Source organism: Symphalangus syndactylus, chromosome 3 (genome assembly GCF_028878055.3).
Source record: "Symphalangus syndactylus isolate Jambi chromosome 3, NHGRI_mSymSyn1-v2.1_pri, whole genome shotgun sequence".
Classification (NCBI taxonomy): domain Eukaryota; kingdom Metazoa; phylum Chordata; class Mammalia; order Primates; family Hylobatidae; genus Symphalangus; species Symphalangus syndactylus.
The window spans coordinates 15729324-15745868 of record NC_072425.2 but is presented as its reverse complement, the minus strand read 5'-3'; the positions used below and the strand labels follow the sequence as shown (position 1 = coordinate 15745868).

Genomic DNA, 16545 nt, shown 5'->3' with positions numbered 1-16545 from the left:
AGTCCTAGCTACTAGGGAGGCAGAGATGGGAGGATCACTTGAACTCAGGAGGTTGAGACTGTGGTTAGATGTGCGCCACTGCACTGTGGGCTAGGTGACAGAATGAGAACCTGTCTCAAAAAAAAAAAGTTTTTTTATGTAGATTTTCAACTATGTGGGCACAGGGGTGAGTCAGTTACCTTAAGTCCACAATTTTCTTTCTTTTTTTTTTTTTTTTTTGAGATGGAGTCCTGTTCTGTCGCCCAGGCTAGAGTGCAATGGCAATGGCGCGATCTCGGCTCACTGCAACCTCCGCCTCCCAGGTTCAAGCAATTCTCCTGCCACAGCCTCCTGAGTAGCTGGGATTATAGGCATCCGCCACCATGCCCGGCTAATTTTTGCATTTTTAGTGGAGACGTGGTTTCACCATGTTGGTCAGGCTGGTCTCGAACTCCTGACCTTGTGATCTGCCCACCTCGGCCACCCAAAGTGCTGGGATTACAGGCGTGAGCCACTGTGCCCGGCAACCTAAGTCTATAGTTTTCAAGGGTCAGCTGTACTTCATGTAACCTGGTATGTCCAGTATGTGATCATTTCAGCATGTAATCAACAGAAAAGATTCCTGAGACAGTCTACACTTTTTGGTGCTGTGTTTGAAATCTGGTGTGTGTTTAGACTCCAGGACCATCCAGGTTTCTAGTGCTCAGCTGCCACAAGTGGCTGGTGGCTCCTCTATCAAGCAGTGAAGTTTTGGAGTCTATGTGCTTAGCTGCTGGGTCTTAGAGCTCCTCCCCTTTCCCCAGGGACCCGGGGGTGAGGGAAGGGGCTGTTTTCATCGGGAGCTTTGAGGGTCTGGGTTGAGGGTCCTTGTTTTTACGGCAGCCAGAGTCACAGCGGAAGGAGTTTGCAGAGAAGCTGGAGTCCCTGCTGCACCGCGCCTACCACCTGCAGGAGGAGTTCGGCTCCACCTTCCCCGCGGACAGCATGCTGCTAGACCTCGGTGAGCTGGGCCCAGCGCAGGCGGGGTGGGTGTGGAGGGTGGCAGGGATGGAGGTGAGGAGAAGGTGCGAGAACCTGGGTGTGGTTCTCTCAGTGCATCCAATGAATCAGAATCCCCAGGGCTCTCCAACCTCGCGTGATTCAGCGCCTTATGGCACAGATGGGGAAACTGTGTTCCCTTCTCCGTGGCAGGCTGGAGCAGAGCTGAAGTGAGGCCCTGGGAGTCCCCAGCAAGTGCACCTGGCTCCATCCCCTTGGGTGCAGCCTTGGGTTCGTGTGGCAGCATCTCCCTGATGGCTCTCCCAGGCCTTCGCTTCGAGTCCTTTCCTGTGGCTCAAACTGGGTGGGTGGATGGGGTGACTCACGGGAGGTTCACTCAGAGCAGGCCAAAGGCCAAGAACAGAAGTTCTGTTGTTGGGTGCGTTGAGGTGAAATGATGTGACATATTGAGGGGGAGCAAAGTTATTCTGCCAAACAGCCACTGTCCTCTTTGGACCCCTGCAGTGAATGACACCCTGGCCCCTCCCCGTGCACTCAGCCCTGTGGGACCCTCAGACTCCCGAGGGTCCAGCTGCCTGGCTCTGCCAGTGGGGACACAGAACCGAAGTGGGTCGGCCGAGCCACGCACCCTGCCGTGGCTTCTCCCCACGTGCTCTGGGTGTGGCTTCTCTGTTGGAGGAATCTGCCTGCTGTGGCCTCCCTACGTGGCAGAAAGGGCTGGGGGGACCTTTAGGGTGGCCGGCCGCAGGTCTGTGGCCTTTGCTTACTTGCTCGACAATCCTTTCCTGAGCACCCTTGGAGGTCCACACCCCTCAGCCCTTGGGCGAGCAGGGAAGGGAACTCCAGGTTAGTGGCTGTGGACTCTCTCGAGCCCTTGGTATCAGTGGCTGAGTTTCAGCTTGTCAGAGGAGAGAGGCAGTTTCCCCAGGGCCACACAGTACAAGGTCCTCCCCCTGCAGAGCTTGGTGGCCTTCCAGCGGTGCGACCTGTGAGCCTGGCAGAGCCGCTCACCAGCCGAGGGCTCACACCTGAGGCTGACGACCTCCAAGGATTTCGTGGGTGTTGAAGGAGGTCACTCACTCAGGCGAGGAGTCCAGTGTCTTCACGCAGAAGCGCTTGGCATGTCAGAGCTTTGCCATTGAGCATGGGAATCACAGGCTCGGGATGAAGCCTCCCCTGGGCCTGGTGGGGGACTTCGTGTACCGGGATTCCGGCCGAGCACTGTGTGGGGAGTCTCAGCCCCACTCTCTCTCACTGCTCTTCCCAGAGAGGACCCTCATGCTGCCCCTGACCGAGGGCTCGCTGCGGCTGCGGGCGGACGATGAGGACAGCCTGACCTCAGAGGATTCCTTCTTCTCCGCCACCGAGGTTACTCGGGGTGGGGACCAAGCCTGGGGTGGGGTGAAGGCTGGGCCTCCTCTGCAGGCCCATGGGGCTGGCACTGGGTCATGGGAAAGTGGAGGCATTTCCTCCGATGGGAGAATTTGGATGCTCCCACGGGCCTCCTCGAAGTTGTTGGGGATCGGGGGTGCTGAGAAATCGGGGGCCATTGTCCTGTGGGTGAGAGCAGGGGTTCTGTCCCGAAGGGCTCCGGCCTGTGCTGGCCTCTCCCTTCTCCAGACCGCTGTGCCCATTGTTTGGCCTCAGTCTCCTGCCATGGGCGCGTGGATCAGGCACTGTGTCCTTCCTTGGGATGGGAGGACATGCGTGTGTGTCCTTTAGATGGCCTTTTTGGGAAGGACCCCTGGAGATGGGGATGCTGAGGGCCAGAGCTGGGCTCAAACTGGGGCCTCCTGGCCAGTGTTCCCTCTGACATCCCCTCAGAGACGTTGGCAGTGGGCAGGCACCTAGGGTGGCCGCTGTGGCCGACCAACGGGCAGGTGCCCTTGCGCTGTGGCGCGCTGCTCACACGGGCTTCCCTGGTCTCTGCACCCTCTCCCAGCTCTTTGAGTCCCTGCAGACCGGAGATTACCCGATCCCACTCTCCAGACCCGCCGCTGCCTACGAGGAGGCCCTGCAGCTGGTGAAGGAGGGGAGAGTGCCCTGCCGGACCCTCAGGTGAGCAGGTGTGGAGGGAGGGAGGGAGCAGGAGGCGATGGGTGATCCTGGCCCTTGAGGGAGGCGGAGAAGCCAGCGGTGCTTGGCGAGGACTCAGCCTGAGTGAGTCCAGGCTGCCTGAGGGCCGTGGTGAGCTGGTGACAGCTCCTCCCCCAGCTGCAGAGGGCCTGGATGGACCCATACTGGCAGGTCTGATACCAATAATGACAGTAACAAATGAACATAATTAATAAAGAACAATAGTTACTACCAGTTCTAAATTCTGAGAGAGTGTTTGCTTCTACAGCACATACACTAAAAAAAAATTGGAATGATACAGAGAAGATGAACATGGTCCCGGCATAAGGATAACACGCAGATTTACTAAACATTCCATAGCAAAACAAAAGGAAATTCTCAGTGGGTACAGCCACAGCCACACAGGGGGCACTGGCCCTAAGCGCAGTGTCTGGACACAGCTCCTCCATAGGAGAGGTCAGGAACCCAGGCTGTGGGGACGGACAGGCCCGGACTCCAAGTTCTGCCACCCTGAACAAGTCGCTTAACTTCTCTTAGTCTCAGTGTCTTTGTCTGTGGTTATGTTTAGGCCTCCTCACCATCTTATATTAACTTTTTTGTATGATAAGAGACTGAGAACTTGACTTTTTTTTTTTTTTTTGTATTTTTAGTAGAGATGGGGTTTCACTGTGTTGTCCAGGCTGGTCTCAAACTCCTGACCTCAAGTGATCCACCTGCCTCTTTCTCCCATAGTGCTGGGACTACAGGCGTGAGCTACCGCACCTGGCCTGAGAACTTGGCTTTTTGATCATGGCTTGCAGATTTCAGTATGTATGTTTAAAAGTTAATCTGGAGCTGGGCAGGGTGGCTCATGCCTATAATCCCAGCATTTTGGGAGGCCGAGGCGGGCAGATCACCTGAGGTCAGGAGTTTGAGACCAACCTGGCCAATATGGTGTAAACCCCATCTCTACTAAAAATATAAAAATTAGCTGGGCATGGTGGCACATACCTGTAGTCCCAGCTACTTGGGAGGCTGAGACAGGAGGATCACTTGAACCTGGGAGGCAGAGGTTGCAGTGAGTGGAGATCACGCCACTGCACTGTAGCCTGGGCAACAGAGTGAGACTCCGTCTCAAAAAAAAAAAAAAAAAAAAAAAAAAGCCAAAAAACTGGGCTGGGTGCCGTGACTCACGCCTGTAATCCCAGCACTTTTCGAGGCCGAAGCAGGCAGATCACTTGAGGTCAGGAGTTCAAGACCAACCTGGCTAACATGGTGAAACCCCGTCTCTACTAAAAATACAAAAATTAGCCGGGCATGGTGGTGCGTGGCTGTAGTCCCAGCTACTTGGGAGGCTGAGGCAGGAGAATCGCTTGAACCTGGGAGGCGGAGGTTGCAGTGAGCTGAGATTGTACCACTGCACTCCAACCTGAGCGACAGAACGAGACTCCGTCTAAAAAAAAAAAAAAAAGTTCACTGACCAGAAATGAATCAGACACTGGCTGAAGTGATCAGGGTGATCCGCCACATCTGCCATCAGGAGGCAGTTTGGCCATTTCAGTCCTTTGCCTGTGAAATGTGGGGCTGGTTGTGGCCTAAGGAGGCCTCAGTCATCTCTGTATCCAGTGCCTGAGAGGCTGACACGTCCTCAGAGATTATCCAGGCAGCCTCGTCCTTTGGCCTGGGAAGACCAAGGCCTCAAGGGAGGCAGGCACCAGCCAGAGGCCACACTGCCAGGCTGAGGCAGGGCCAGGGCTGGAGCCAGAGCCTCCCACCTCCCCACCCAGGTGCCACCTGACCCCCCGGGGCATCGCTGGGCAGGGACCAGGTTGTGTGACGCCGTCTGTCCTCCCCTCAGGACGGAGCTGCTGGGCTGCTACAGTGACCAGGACTTTCTGGCCAAGCTGCACTGTGTGCGGCAGGCCTTCGAGGTGGGTGTGGCCTGGGGGTTCCTCGGGGGTGGGAGGCAAGGGGTAGTCAGGCTGGCCATGGCTGTGTGGCATGTATGTGGCCTCCTGGCCAGGCCTGCTCCCACACTGGGCTCCTCTGTGGCAGGTGGGCCACCTACCCGGCCTCTTCCGTGGCCCTCTCCGTGGGCTTTGAGGGACTGCCATGCCATGGCAGCTCACTCCCCTCCCTTCCTCCTTCCCTAGGGGCTTCTGGAAGACAAGAGTAACCAGCTTTTCTTCGGGAAAGTGGGCCGACAGATGGTGACAGGCCTGATGACCAAGGCTGAGAAGGTAGCGGGGGTGGGATAGGGGGGCAAATTATAAAATGCAAACCACAGAGGGTCCCCCTGAACCCCATCTGCCAGAGGGAACCCCTGTGCACAGGCTGATACACGTTCCTCCTCCTCCGTTCTGTAGACTCTGCAACCGTGGATATTGTTATTCCATTTCTAAGCCTTTGTGCCCTACTTACCATCCCGCAGTTTACTCTGGAGTGTGGCGGCATGTGGCATCCGTCTCTCCATGCCGGCACTGGGAGGGGTTTTCCCCAGCTGTGGAGTGTCCCATTGTGTGGAGAGCACCACACGAGGCCTCCATTCCCTGATGGAGGGACACCTGGGCTGTCTGAGGTTCACCATCACAAACAGCACTATATAATCTTCCTTCTACTGCTCTCTTGTGAGGTTTTCTGTGGGGCAGAGCCCTGGATATGACATTTCTGGGTCCTGGACATTTAGAAGCTCGGCAGATATTGCTAGTTTGCCCTCCAAAAGGCCTTCACAACTTACATCGCTGCCAGCAATATAAGGGTGTTTCCTTGCATCTCTGATTATTGATGAGGTTGCATAATTTTTTTGATGATTTGTTACTCGTCTTTTTTTTTTTTTTTTTGAGACAGAGTCTTGCTCTCTCACCCAGGCTGGAGTGCAGTGGCGCCATCTCAGCTCACTGCAAGCTCCGTCTCCCAGGTTCACGCCATTCTCCTGCCTCAGCCTCCCGAGTAGCTGGGATTATAGGCGCATGCCATCATGCCCGGCTAATTTTTTTGTATTTTTAGTAGAGACAGGGTTTCACTGTGTTAGCCAGGATGGTCTCGATCTCCTGACCTCGTGATCCACCCACGTCGGCCTCCCAAAGTGCTGGGATTACAAGTGTGAGCCGCCGCGCCCGGCTTTTTTTTTTTTTTTTTTTTCTTTAACGGGTTTGAGCAAAGCTTTTGAACAGGTCGGACAGATGATTCTAAAACACACATCTGACCTCACTAGCCAGCTGCCTACAACCCTCACTTAGGCCTGCTGCCCTTGGGGTGAAGGCCAAGCTCTGTTTGGTGGTTTGCTGCCCTGTGAGCTTCGTCCTGTCTGGCTGAAGGGCCTGCTTCTAGTGCACCAGACTTGCTGCCTGATCTGGGCTTTGCATATGCTGGTCTCTGCCCCAGGAACACTGTTGCTCAATCTTGTTTTTCTTTTTTTTTTGAGACAGGGTTTCACTCCTGCCACCCAGTCTGGAGTGCAATGGCACGATCTCGGCTCACCGCAACCTCCACCTCCCGGGCTCAAGCGATCCTCCCACCTCAACCTCCTGAGTAGCTGGGATTACAGGCATGTGTCACCGTGCCTGGCTAATTTTTGTATTTTTCATAGAGACAGGGTTTTGCTATGTTGCCCAGGCAGATCTCAAACTCCTGACCTCAGGTGATCCGCCCTCCTTGGCCTCCCAAAGTGCTGGGATTATAGATGTGAGCCACCACACCTGTCTTAAATCTTTTTTTTTTTTTTTTTAAACTTTATTATGAAATACACATAGGAGTGTAAAAAATACAGGATTTGGCTGGGCACGGTGGCTCACACTTGTAATCCTAGCACTTGAGAGGCTGAGATGGGAGGATTGCTTGAGGCCAGGAGTTCAAGGCTGCAGCGAGCCATGATTGCACCATTGCTCTCCAGCCTGGCCAACAGAGTGAGACCCTGTCTCAAAAAAAAAAAAAAAAAACCACCCAAAAAGTACCTATGGGATTTTTTTTTTTTTTTTTTTTTTTTTGAGACAGAGACTTGCTGTGTTGTCTGGGCTGGAGTACAGTGGTGCGATCTCGACTCACTGCAATCTCCGCCTCCCAGGTTCAAGTGATTCTTCTGCCTTAGTCTCCCTCCCAAGTAGCTGGGATTACAGGTGTGTGCCACCACACCCAGCTAATTTTTGTATTTTTAGTAGAGACAGGGTTTCACCATGTTTGCCAGGCTGGTCTCAAACTCCTGACCTCAGGTGATCCACCTGCCTCAGCCTCCCAAAGTGCTGGGATTACAGGTGTGAGCCACCGCACCCGGCCTATGTATAGGATTTAATGAACGACAACCTCTGTATAACCAGCACCCAGGTTAGGAAGTGGGACATAATACCAGTAACTGGAAGCCCCCCCACACCACTTTTTCCTCTGTCCTCCTCCCTCCCCCTTCCTTGGTCACTTGTCATCTGAGTACCCTTCTCTGTCCCCAGGAGGTCATCACCTGACTCATCCCCTGAGGCCCGAGAGAACCCTTGGGCTCACCGTGGTGGTGTGGCCTCACTACCCTGCCTCCTGCTCATGGGCTGCCTTGTCCTTCCTCCCCCGTTATTCAGTTAGCTCCATGAGGGCCAGTGTCAGAACTCTCCTGGCACAGATGTGTGCCCCATCCAGGGCCTGGCACAGAGTGGGTACTGCATCAGCACTCCTCGGATATTCTCCCGGCAGTGGCCGTTTACCTGGCGGTGAGCTCAGTGTGTACTCAATGGTTCTTCACTGCGGGGAGTTCGTTCGAGCCTCACTGCAATTTCTGCTTGGCGGATGAGGACAATGAGCCCAGGAAGGGAAGGGGCTTGTCCAGGGTACTGAGCATGTGAAGGGTAGACTGGATTTGAAGCCAGGTGAACCGGACCCAGCCTGAGCCCTTGACTTGGTCTCTGTGGGCCTCCCCAGGAAGCTGGGTGAGTGAGCAAGTGAAGGAGGGTTAAGGTGGGTGCCGGGGCCCCACCCTCTGGGGACCTCCTCTTTGCAACCTTCCCAGTATGGAACTTTGGTTTTATTAAGAAATGAGGCCGGGTGCAGAGGCTCACACTTGTAATCCCAGCACTCTGGGAGGCCAAGGCGGGAGGATCACGAGGTCAGGAGATCGAGACCATCCTGGCTAACGCAGTGAAACCCCGTCTCTACTAAAAATATAAAAAATTAGCCGGGCGTGGTGGCGGGCGCCTGTAGTCCCAGCTACTCGGGAGGCTGAGGCAGGAGAATGGCATGAACTGGGGAGGCAGAGCTTGCAGTGAGCCAAGATCATGCCACTGCACTCCAGCCTGGGCGACCAAAAAAAAAAAAGAAATGAAAGACTGGGCATAGTGGCTCATGCCTGTAATCCCAGCACTTTGGGAGGCCAAGGCAGGCGGATCACAAGGTCAGGAGTTCGAGACCATCCTGGCTAACACGGTGAAACCCCGTCTCTACTAAAAATACAAAAATTAGCCAGGTGTGATGGCAGGCACCTATAATCCCAGCTACTTGAGAGGCTGAGGCAGGAGAATCACTTGAACCTGGGAGGCGGACGCTGCAGTGAGCCAAGATCGCACCATTGCACTCCAGCCGGGGTGACAGACAGAGACTTTAAAAAAAAAAAATGTTGGGGCAATGGCTCATGCCTGTAATCCCAGCACTTTGGGAGGCCGAGGTGGGCAGATCACGAGGTCAGATCAAGACCATCCTGGCTAACACGGTGAAACCCTGTCTTTACTAAAAATACAAAAAAATTAGCTAGGCGTGGCCGGGCACGGTGGCTCACCCCTGTAATCCCAGCACTTTCGGAGGCCAAGGCGGGTGGATCACGAGGTTAAGAGATCAAGACCATCCTGGCCAACATGGTGAAACCCCGTCTCTACTGAAAATACAAAAATTAGCTGGGTGTGGTGGCACACACCTGTAGTCCCAGCTACTCGGGAGGCTGAGGCAAGAGAATTGCTTGAATCCAGGAGGTGGAGGTTGCAGTGAGCCAAGATCATGCCACTGCACTCCAGCCTGCCAATAGAGCAAGACTCTGTCTCAAAAAAAAAAAGAAAAAAAAAATTAGCCGGGCGTGGTGGCAGGCACTTGTAGTCCCAGCTACTCGGGAGGCTGAGGCAGCAGAATGGCGTGAACCCGGGAGGCAGAGCTTGCAGTGAGCTGAGATCGCGCCACTGCACTCCAGCCTAGGTGACAGAGCGAGACTCCATCTCAAAAAAAAAAGAAAAAAAAAATCACGAGTTAATCCACGCTGAGAAGCGACCCTAACACTTAGTGTTTTTCTACATCCGTAAATGCAGACCCACATCTGAAAAGAGCGTCTCAAACCCCAGCTAACCCCCAGGGTCCCAGAGGGTGAAGGATGTGTGCCAAGAGCCTCCGTGCCGTGCAGCGGCGCTTTAAACGCTGTTTGTTGAATGCTTTGGCGCCGGACTGACTGCGTCACACACGAGCAAATGCCCTAGAAGAGCCTCATCAGGGTGGGGCTGTAGCTTCTCCCCTTTCCTGTTGAGGTCCAAGGTCACAGAGATTTGAACCTTCAGCTGCCTGACTCTAACCCTCACATTCTGTGTCCCTCCAAAGTGAGATCACACTGTCACACTGGGCACTCCTGGAAGGCAGCAGGTGCTCAGCAGAGGAGCTGACTTGAGACCTGACTGGGTGCCCTGGTTCTCTGGAGAAGCACGCTGTGCTGAGTACGAGACACTTCTCTGCCGCGTTTTCTCTGTGCCTGCTGCGTGGGGATGGGCCCCAGCCGTGCCTTGGCATGTCCCCCATCCATAGGCCAGCCTTTCCCTGTGGGTCTTGTCCAGTGACCAGGATGGGCTGTGCTTCTCCCCACAGAGCCCCAAAGGCTTCCTGGAGAGCTACGAGGAGATGCTGAGCTATGCCTTGCGGCCTGAGACCTGGGCCACAACACGGCTGGAGCTGGAGGGCCGAGGGGTGAGTTGCTTTGTGCTGAACCCCAACATCCTGGGCTCCCCTGCATCTGAGCAGCAAGGGGGTTCTTGTGCCAAGCTCTACCTCAGTTCCAAGGGGCTGAGATGGTCCCATCACTACTCATAGTCCCCGGTTCCTGCCCTGCCCCAGGCCAAGGCAGAGGGAGGAATGGCCTCAGCTATATCCGTTGCACAGCAGAGCGGGGAAGACATGTCCCCGCCACGTGTGCTCATGCCCTGGACCCCAGCCTCAGTCTCCCCATCTGGAAAGTGGCCCCTAGGCTCTGGCAGTGCCCCCATGCATGAGCCTCCCGGGGGCACCCTCTGTAGGTGGTATGCATGAGCTTCTTCGACATCGTGCTGGACTTCATCCTCATGGACGCCTTCGAGGACCTGGAGAACCCCCCGGCCTCGGTGCTCGCCGTCCTGCGGAACCGCTGGCTGTCAGACAGCTTCAAGGAGACGGTGGGTCGCTGCCCCGCTCTCAGACCCATGCTTGCTCACATCAGCCCATGTGGTTGCCTGGCTCAGTCCCCTCTGTCCCTAGCACTGGCACCAGGGCTGGGCCCCCACCCCCTAGATCCGCGGCTGCCAGGCCTGGGAGACCAGAGTCTGCTCTAGAGAAGCCTCCAGGGTGCCCCGTTGCTGCCTGGTGCCCCAGTTTAGAACCAACGTGGTGTGCGTTTTCTTCCTATTGTGTGGTTTCACTTCTGTGCTGGTATGAATTCGATTCCATTTTAATGCATCTGTTAAATCAAGTTAAAAGAGGGGAAAGCAAAACCAAAAGGAAAAACATGCACAGAGCGAGAGACAGCCCAGCACAGGACCCCCAGCAAGGCAAGCAGTGATGCTCCAGCAGCCAGGCTGTGCTGCCTGGGTCCAGGCTTCTGCGAGGCGGTTTACAGGCGGGAACCATTGCTCCCACAACCACCAAAGGAGGTGGGAGTGCTGTGTTGTGCCCCTTTACAGAAGAGGAGACTGAGGCTCAGAGAAGATCCAGCAGTAAGATTAGAGTCAAGATTCAAGTTTAGGTATGTCTGAGTCCAAAATCAGAGGAGGAAGCAGCAGAGCTTAGGCACCCGGCCCCATCTTCCTGCTTGGAGTGGGGTGAGCTGGGTTTAAGGGCTTGGTGCTGGGCTGGCAGAGGGTGAGGGGCTGTGGGCTAGGCCCATTTTGACACCCGGGGGACATCCTATTTTTGATGTAGGCCTTGGCCACTGCTTGCTGGTCAGTCCTGAAAGCCAAGAGGAGGCTGCTGATGGTGAGTGACTGGCAGGCCCGGGGGAGCACGAGCTGGGCTCTGAGGCAGCGTGGTGGGGAGCGGAGCAGTTGCAGGGCGGCTCACTGAGCCACTTGGCCTTCACCACTCATGGCCCTGGCCCCCTTGTTCCGAGGTTACCTCTCCCCGTGCCGGGAGCTCCCCGGAGGCACGTGTAGGCCCACTTCCTCTCCTCCCCAGGCCCAGCACAGAGCAGGTCACTGGGGAGGGGAACAGACACTCTAGGGTAGTGGCCACAGGGCTGGCAGCTGGCCTGGTACATGCATCTTGGTGGGGACAGGATACCCAGGAGCAAGCGGAGCACTGTCCCTCCTGCCCTTTCCCCACTCCAGTCAGGCCCCTGTAATCTCCGCTCCTAGGCAGCGACTGGCTGTGCTATCTGGGCTGTGGTTTGTCGTTCCCCTCTGCGGGCCAGGCTCTGTTGCCTAGCTGATACCAGCTGCCGTGGCCACGTGCTCCAGGCACTTCCCGCGGAGCCACCATGGCCCCACCTCTTGCAGTTCTCACAGCGTCCCACGGTTACCCTGTCTGCAGAAGTTAAAATGGGCTTCGAAAGCTCGAGTCACTGCCCAGGGTCATCTAGCAGGAAAGTACATGAGCTGGGGCGACCTCTAAAGCCCAGCCCTTCATGCGACACCTGGGCCTGGTGCCCTCATCCTGCCTGGGCCCCAGCCTGGCCCCTCAGCCTTGTGCCCACCGCAGGTGCCTGACGGCTTCATCTCCCATTTCTACTCCGTATCGGAGCATGTGAGCCCTGTCCTAGCCTTCGGCTTCCTTGGACCCAAGCCTCAGCTTGCTGAAGTCTGTGCTTTCTTCAAGGTAAACAGAGAGCAGTTTTCGTTCTTTCCTGACCCCTGCCCTGAACACAGGCGCCCTGGGAGGTGCCAGGAATGGGGTGAGGGCCTGGGCCTGGGCCTGCTCCCAGAGAAAGGGCAGAGCCAGACCCACGTGGGTCCAGAGGAAGCAGTGGGAGGAAGGAGCCTGGGGATGGAAAGGACGGGCAGGGGCTCTGGTGGTGGACAAGGGGACTTCGGGTGACCTGGGGGCACCATGGTGGGCAGTGGCCTGGGCCAGGCCTGACACCAGCCCCGCTCCCCCAGCACCAGATTGTGCAGTACCTGAGGGACATGTTCGACCTGGACAATGTGCGCTACACATCAGTGCCCGCGCTGGCAGACGACATCCTGCAGCTGTCCCGGCGCCGCAGCGAGATCTTGCTGGGGTACCTGGGGGTGCCCGCGGCCATCAGCGCAGGCGTGAATGGGGCGCTGCCTCGAGAGAATGGGCCCCTGGGGGAGCTGCAGTAGAGGCGGCACGGGCTGCGGGGCAGCAGAGAGAAGGCTCCTCCTCCCTTCCCTGGGTTGGTATCTGACAGCTGTGGTGGTTGAGGGCCGTTGCCCCTGACTTTGCCCCACCCCCATCATCTGGGAGTCCCCAAGGCCCAGAGGGGACATTTCCATGGAGAAGAATGGAACAGTTCCTGGGGGAGGCCAGGACCAGTGGGGCCTGTGGGAGAGAAAGGCAGTGAGAGAGGAGGGTGTTGTGGAGAATTGGGACAGGCAGAGCCGGGATGCCCCAGGTGGGGGACCCCAAAACCTCCCATCACCCCAGGGCTGCTGACAAGGGTGCTGGGAGGGTGGAGGTGAAGGATGGGGCCTAGAGCCCTGTGGTGAAGGTCACAGTGTCCTGAGCTAGAAGCCACCTGTGGCTGTATGGTCTCAGCATCCAGGCATCCAGCTGGCCTGTCCTGATGCCCTCCCCACCTCGGCCGCCTTCTCAGAGAGTTTGCAACTCCAGAGAAGGAGAGTGGGGCCACCTTAGTGGGCAGCAGGCCCGGGCCATCCAGAGGTGGGGCAGAGGTGGGCCTCCCACTCCTGTGCTCTCTTCTGGGCAGGGACTGGGCCCTTGACAAACCCAAGCACCAAACCAGGACACTGTCCTTTGACATTCCCTCGCCCTGCCAAAGATCGTCTTTTCTCCTCCCACCTCTGTCACCACCAAAGACGGGCGGAGGTGGGGCTGGGCCCTCCTGCCCCCACCCATCCCCCTTCCATGAGCCCGGACCTCCCTGGGTGGTGCTAGGCTCTGAGCTGGGGGCTCGGACCAGGGATCGCTCAGGCCCCTGTCACCCGTGGGCCCGGGGACCACTTGGGGGAGGTCAGAGGATGTATGTGGCCGGACCAGCTTCCCCACCTTCATTAGGACAAGAAACTGCCCAGCACTTTGCCTTCAGTTCAACACACGAACGCTCCTGGGGCCTCATGGGGGCAGAGCCTCCCCTGGGCCTGCAGACAGAGTCCTGTTAGCAGCGATGTCCCCCCACCACGGGGTCCTGTCATCCCAGCAGTGTCTTCTCAGTGTCTTCACCTGAGCAGGTGTCTATGGCCTCAACGCATTCTGCTGGGGCTCTGCCCTTTCCAGGTTGAGAGGCCTGCGGGAGAAACAGACTCCCCTCTTGGGTTTCCACACAGGAGTCAGAGGACTGGCTCCTGTGACCAGGGCCCGTCTCCCCTGAATGGGAAAGGGGTCTGGGGATGGGAGGGCGCACCACAGAGAGGAGATGATGCTGGGTGTGGCCCATCTTCTGTGGGCCCCTTCCCAGACACCAGATCCATGGGCACTAACCCGCCTCCCAGGCTGATGCCCGGAGGCAGCCTCCACGGCAGGAAGGACCCTGTGCTCCCCGCCCCCCCATCCTGACATCCTGTTCTTTTGCACTTACCCTGTGCTGTGAATGTAACAGTGGGCTCTGGCCCCGCCCACTCTGATTTGCATTTTCATTTGTCTTTGTTTACACATCTGTGCACTGCCTGTAGCAGTCGATTGTCACAGCTTCGACTTTTGGATGGTAGAGTGTGTGCACTGACTGTGAGTCGAATAAACAATTGAGACGATTTCCTTCCACTTTGCCATGTTATTGGTTATGTGCATGGCTGTTTGCTTCTTGGGGCAGAGCAGGACACCTGCTCTTTGGGGTGCCGTGGGTGAAGGTTCCAGGAGGACAAAGGTCAGGAGAAGCCTGGTGGGGGCTGTGATCCTATTTGGGGGCCACTTGGCTGCCTGACAGGGTCCAGCCATCCCTAGGCAGGGAGGGACCCGGTGGTCAGTGGGGAAGGGTGGGGAGCGGCCAGCGCCACGCTGAAGGCCATGGATGCGAGGTGGGCAGCCTGGCTGTGGACCCCGCTCAGGCACCATCTTAGGGAAGTCGATTTTCACTGGCCCTCAGTTTCCACATCTGTAAAATGCAGGCACTGGACCGGGCCAAGGTGCAGACTCACAGGCTTAAAGGTTGTTACCCCCCAAGCTGTGAGAGCCAGGGGGAGGGGCTGGAACACTGGGAACAGGTCCAAGCCTGCCAGATCGTTACAAGTTTTCATGGGCAGCTGGAAATCACAAGTTTTATTTTAAAGATTTTTAAAAAAGAAACTTTAAAAAAAAATTTCAAAAGTACGGAAAAATTGAAAAAACTATATAAAACGAACACCTCTGGTCATGTAATTAACATTTTGCCTTTTTTTTTTTTTTTTTTTGAGACAGAGTCTCGCTCTGTCATTGAGGCTGGAGTGCAGTGGCGTGATCTCAGCTCACTGCAAGCTTCGCCTCCCAGGTTCACGCCATTCTCTTGCCTCAGCCTCCCGAGTAGCTGGGACTACAGGCGCCCGCCACCATGCCCAGCTAATTTTTTGTATTTTTAGTAGAGACGGGGTTTTACCGTGTTAGCCAGGATGGTCTCGATCTTCTGACCTCATGATCTGCCCGCCTCGGCCTCCTAAAGTGCTGGGATTACAGGCGTGAGCCACTGCGCCAGCACCATTTTGCCATGTTTATTTCATGTATTTCCAAAATACTTTAACCTAAGTTTCAGACATGTACTTTACTCTTAAACCTTTAAGCAGAGCTTAAAAACAAGGCAGTCACATTCTTATAAGTGGGAGTTGAACGATGAGAACACATGGACACACTGCAGGGAACAACACACACTGGGGCCTGTCGGAGGGCAGGGGGTGGGGGAAGGGAGAGCATCAGGAAGAATAGCTAGTGGATGCTGGGCTTAATACCTAGATGATGAGACTGCTGGGCGCAGTGGCTCATGCCTGTAATCCCAGCACTTTGGGAGGCCGAGGCAGGTGGATCACTTGAGGCCAGGAGTTTGAGACCAGCCTGGCCAACACGGTGAAACCCGTCTCTACTAAAAATACAAAAACTTGGCCAGGCATGGTGGCAGGCACCTGTAGTCTCAGCTGCTTGGGAGGCTGAGGGACGAGAAGTGCTTGAACCCGGCGGGCAGAGGTTGCAGTGAGCTGAGATCACGCCACTTCACTCCATCCTGAGTGACAGAGTGAAACTCTGTCTCAAAAAAAACAAAAAAAAAAAAAGAGAAAAAAAACCTAGGCGACAGGATGATGTGTACAGCAAACCACCATGGCACATATTTACCTAGGTAACAAACCTGCACATCCTGCACATGTACCCCCGAACTTAAAAAAACAAAAAAACAAGGTCATTCTCCAGAATAACCACAATACCATGATCACACCTAAAAAAAATAATAATAATCGGGGCCGGGCACGGTGGCTCACACCTGTAATCCCAGCAGTTTGGGAGGCCGAGGTGCGTGGATCACCTGAGGTCAGGAGTTGGACACCAGCCTGGCCAACATGGTGAAACCCCATCTCTACTAAAAAAATACAAAAATTAGCCAGGCGTGGTGATGCATGCTTGTAATCTCAGCTACTTGGGAGGCTGAGGCAGGAGAATCATCTGAACCCAGGAGGCAGAGGTTGCAGTGAGCCGAGATCACACCACTGCACTCCAGCTGCACGACAGAGCAAGACTATGTCTCAAACAAACAAAAATAATTTTCTAATGTCATTGCTGAAAATAAGAGCTTTTCCCAATCAACGGGATGAACTCCATCTCAAAGAAGGATAAATGCTTGAATCTTACAGATTTTAGAGACATGAGCTGATATAGTAGCCACCTCCAATGCTGGCTAATGTTTGTTTTGGTCTTTTTTTTTGGAGACAAGGTCTCTGTCACCCAGGCTGGAGTACAGTGGTGTGTGATCTCAGTTCACTGCAGCCTTGACCTCACAGTACCAAGCAATCCTCCTGCCTCAGCCTCCCAAGTAGCTCACCGCCACTCCTGGCTAAGTTTTGTATTTTTTGTAGAGATGGGGTCTTGCTGTGTTGCCCAAGCTGGCCTTGAACTTCTTGAGCTTAAGCAATTCCCCTTCCTTGGCCTCCCAAAGTAGGAGGCATGAGCCATTGTGCCCAACTTGTTTTGGTTTGTTTTAAACAGTTTTAATAAGATATAATTCATACATCA

At 55.5% G+C, this 16545-nt stretch overlaps 1 protein-coding gene and 1 non-coding gene across 10 annotated transcripts in view; both read left to right on the top strand.

The window, feature by feature from the left end:
* Positions 1-14111, top strand: part of MIGA2 (mitoguardin 2) — a 36537-nt gene extending 22426 nt beyond the window's left edge. For 4 of the 9 annotated variants that reach the window (XM_055270772.2, XM_063635826.1, XM_055270768.2 and 1 more), the window contains 10 exons: positions 862-979; positions 2246-2346; positions 2921-3036; positions 4892-4964; positions 5187-5273; positions 9844-9942; positions 10269-10403; positions 11146-11199; positions 11920-12036; positions 12318-14111. In XM_055270772.2, the coding sequence (XP_055126747.1) occupies positions 862-979; positions 2246-2346; positions 2921-3036; positions 4892-4964; positions 5187-5273; positions 9844-9942; positions 10269-10403; positions 11146-11199; positions 11920-12036; positions 12318-12524 (1107 nt within the window). In that variant the 3' untranslated portion in view covers positions 12525-14111. Of the gene's footprint in view, positions 1-861; positions 980-2245; positions 2347-2920; positions 3037-4891; positions 4965-5186; positions 5274-9843; positions 9943-10268; positions 11046-11145; positions 11277-11919; positions 12037-12317 lie in introns of those variants that run through there. The other 5 variants (XR_010119927.1, XR_010119925.1, XM_055270771.2 and 2 more) reach the window with 4 other exon arrangements.
* LOC129479932 (U6 spliceosomal RNA) lies at positions 3308-3418 on the top strand. The gene has a single exon (XR_008656859.1). It is a non-coding gene; the product is annotated as a U6 spliceosomal RNA (small nuclear RNA).
* Positions 14112-16545: the final 2434 nt, after the last annotated feature.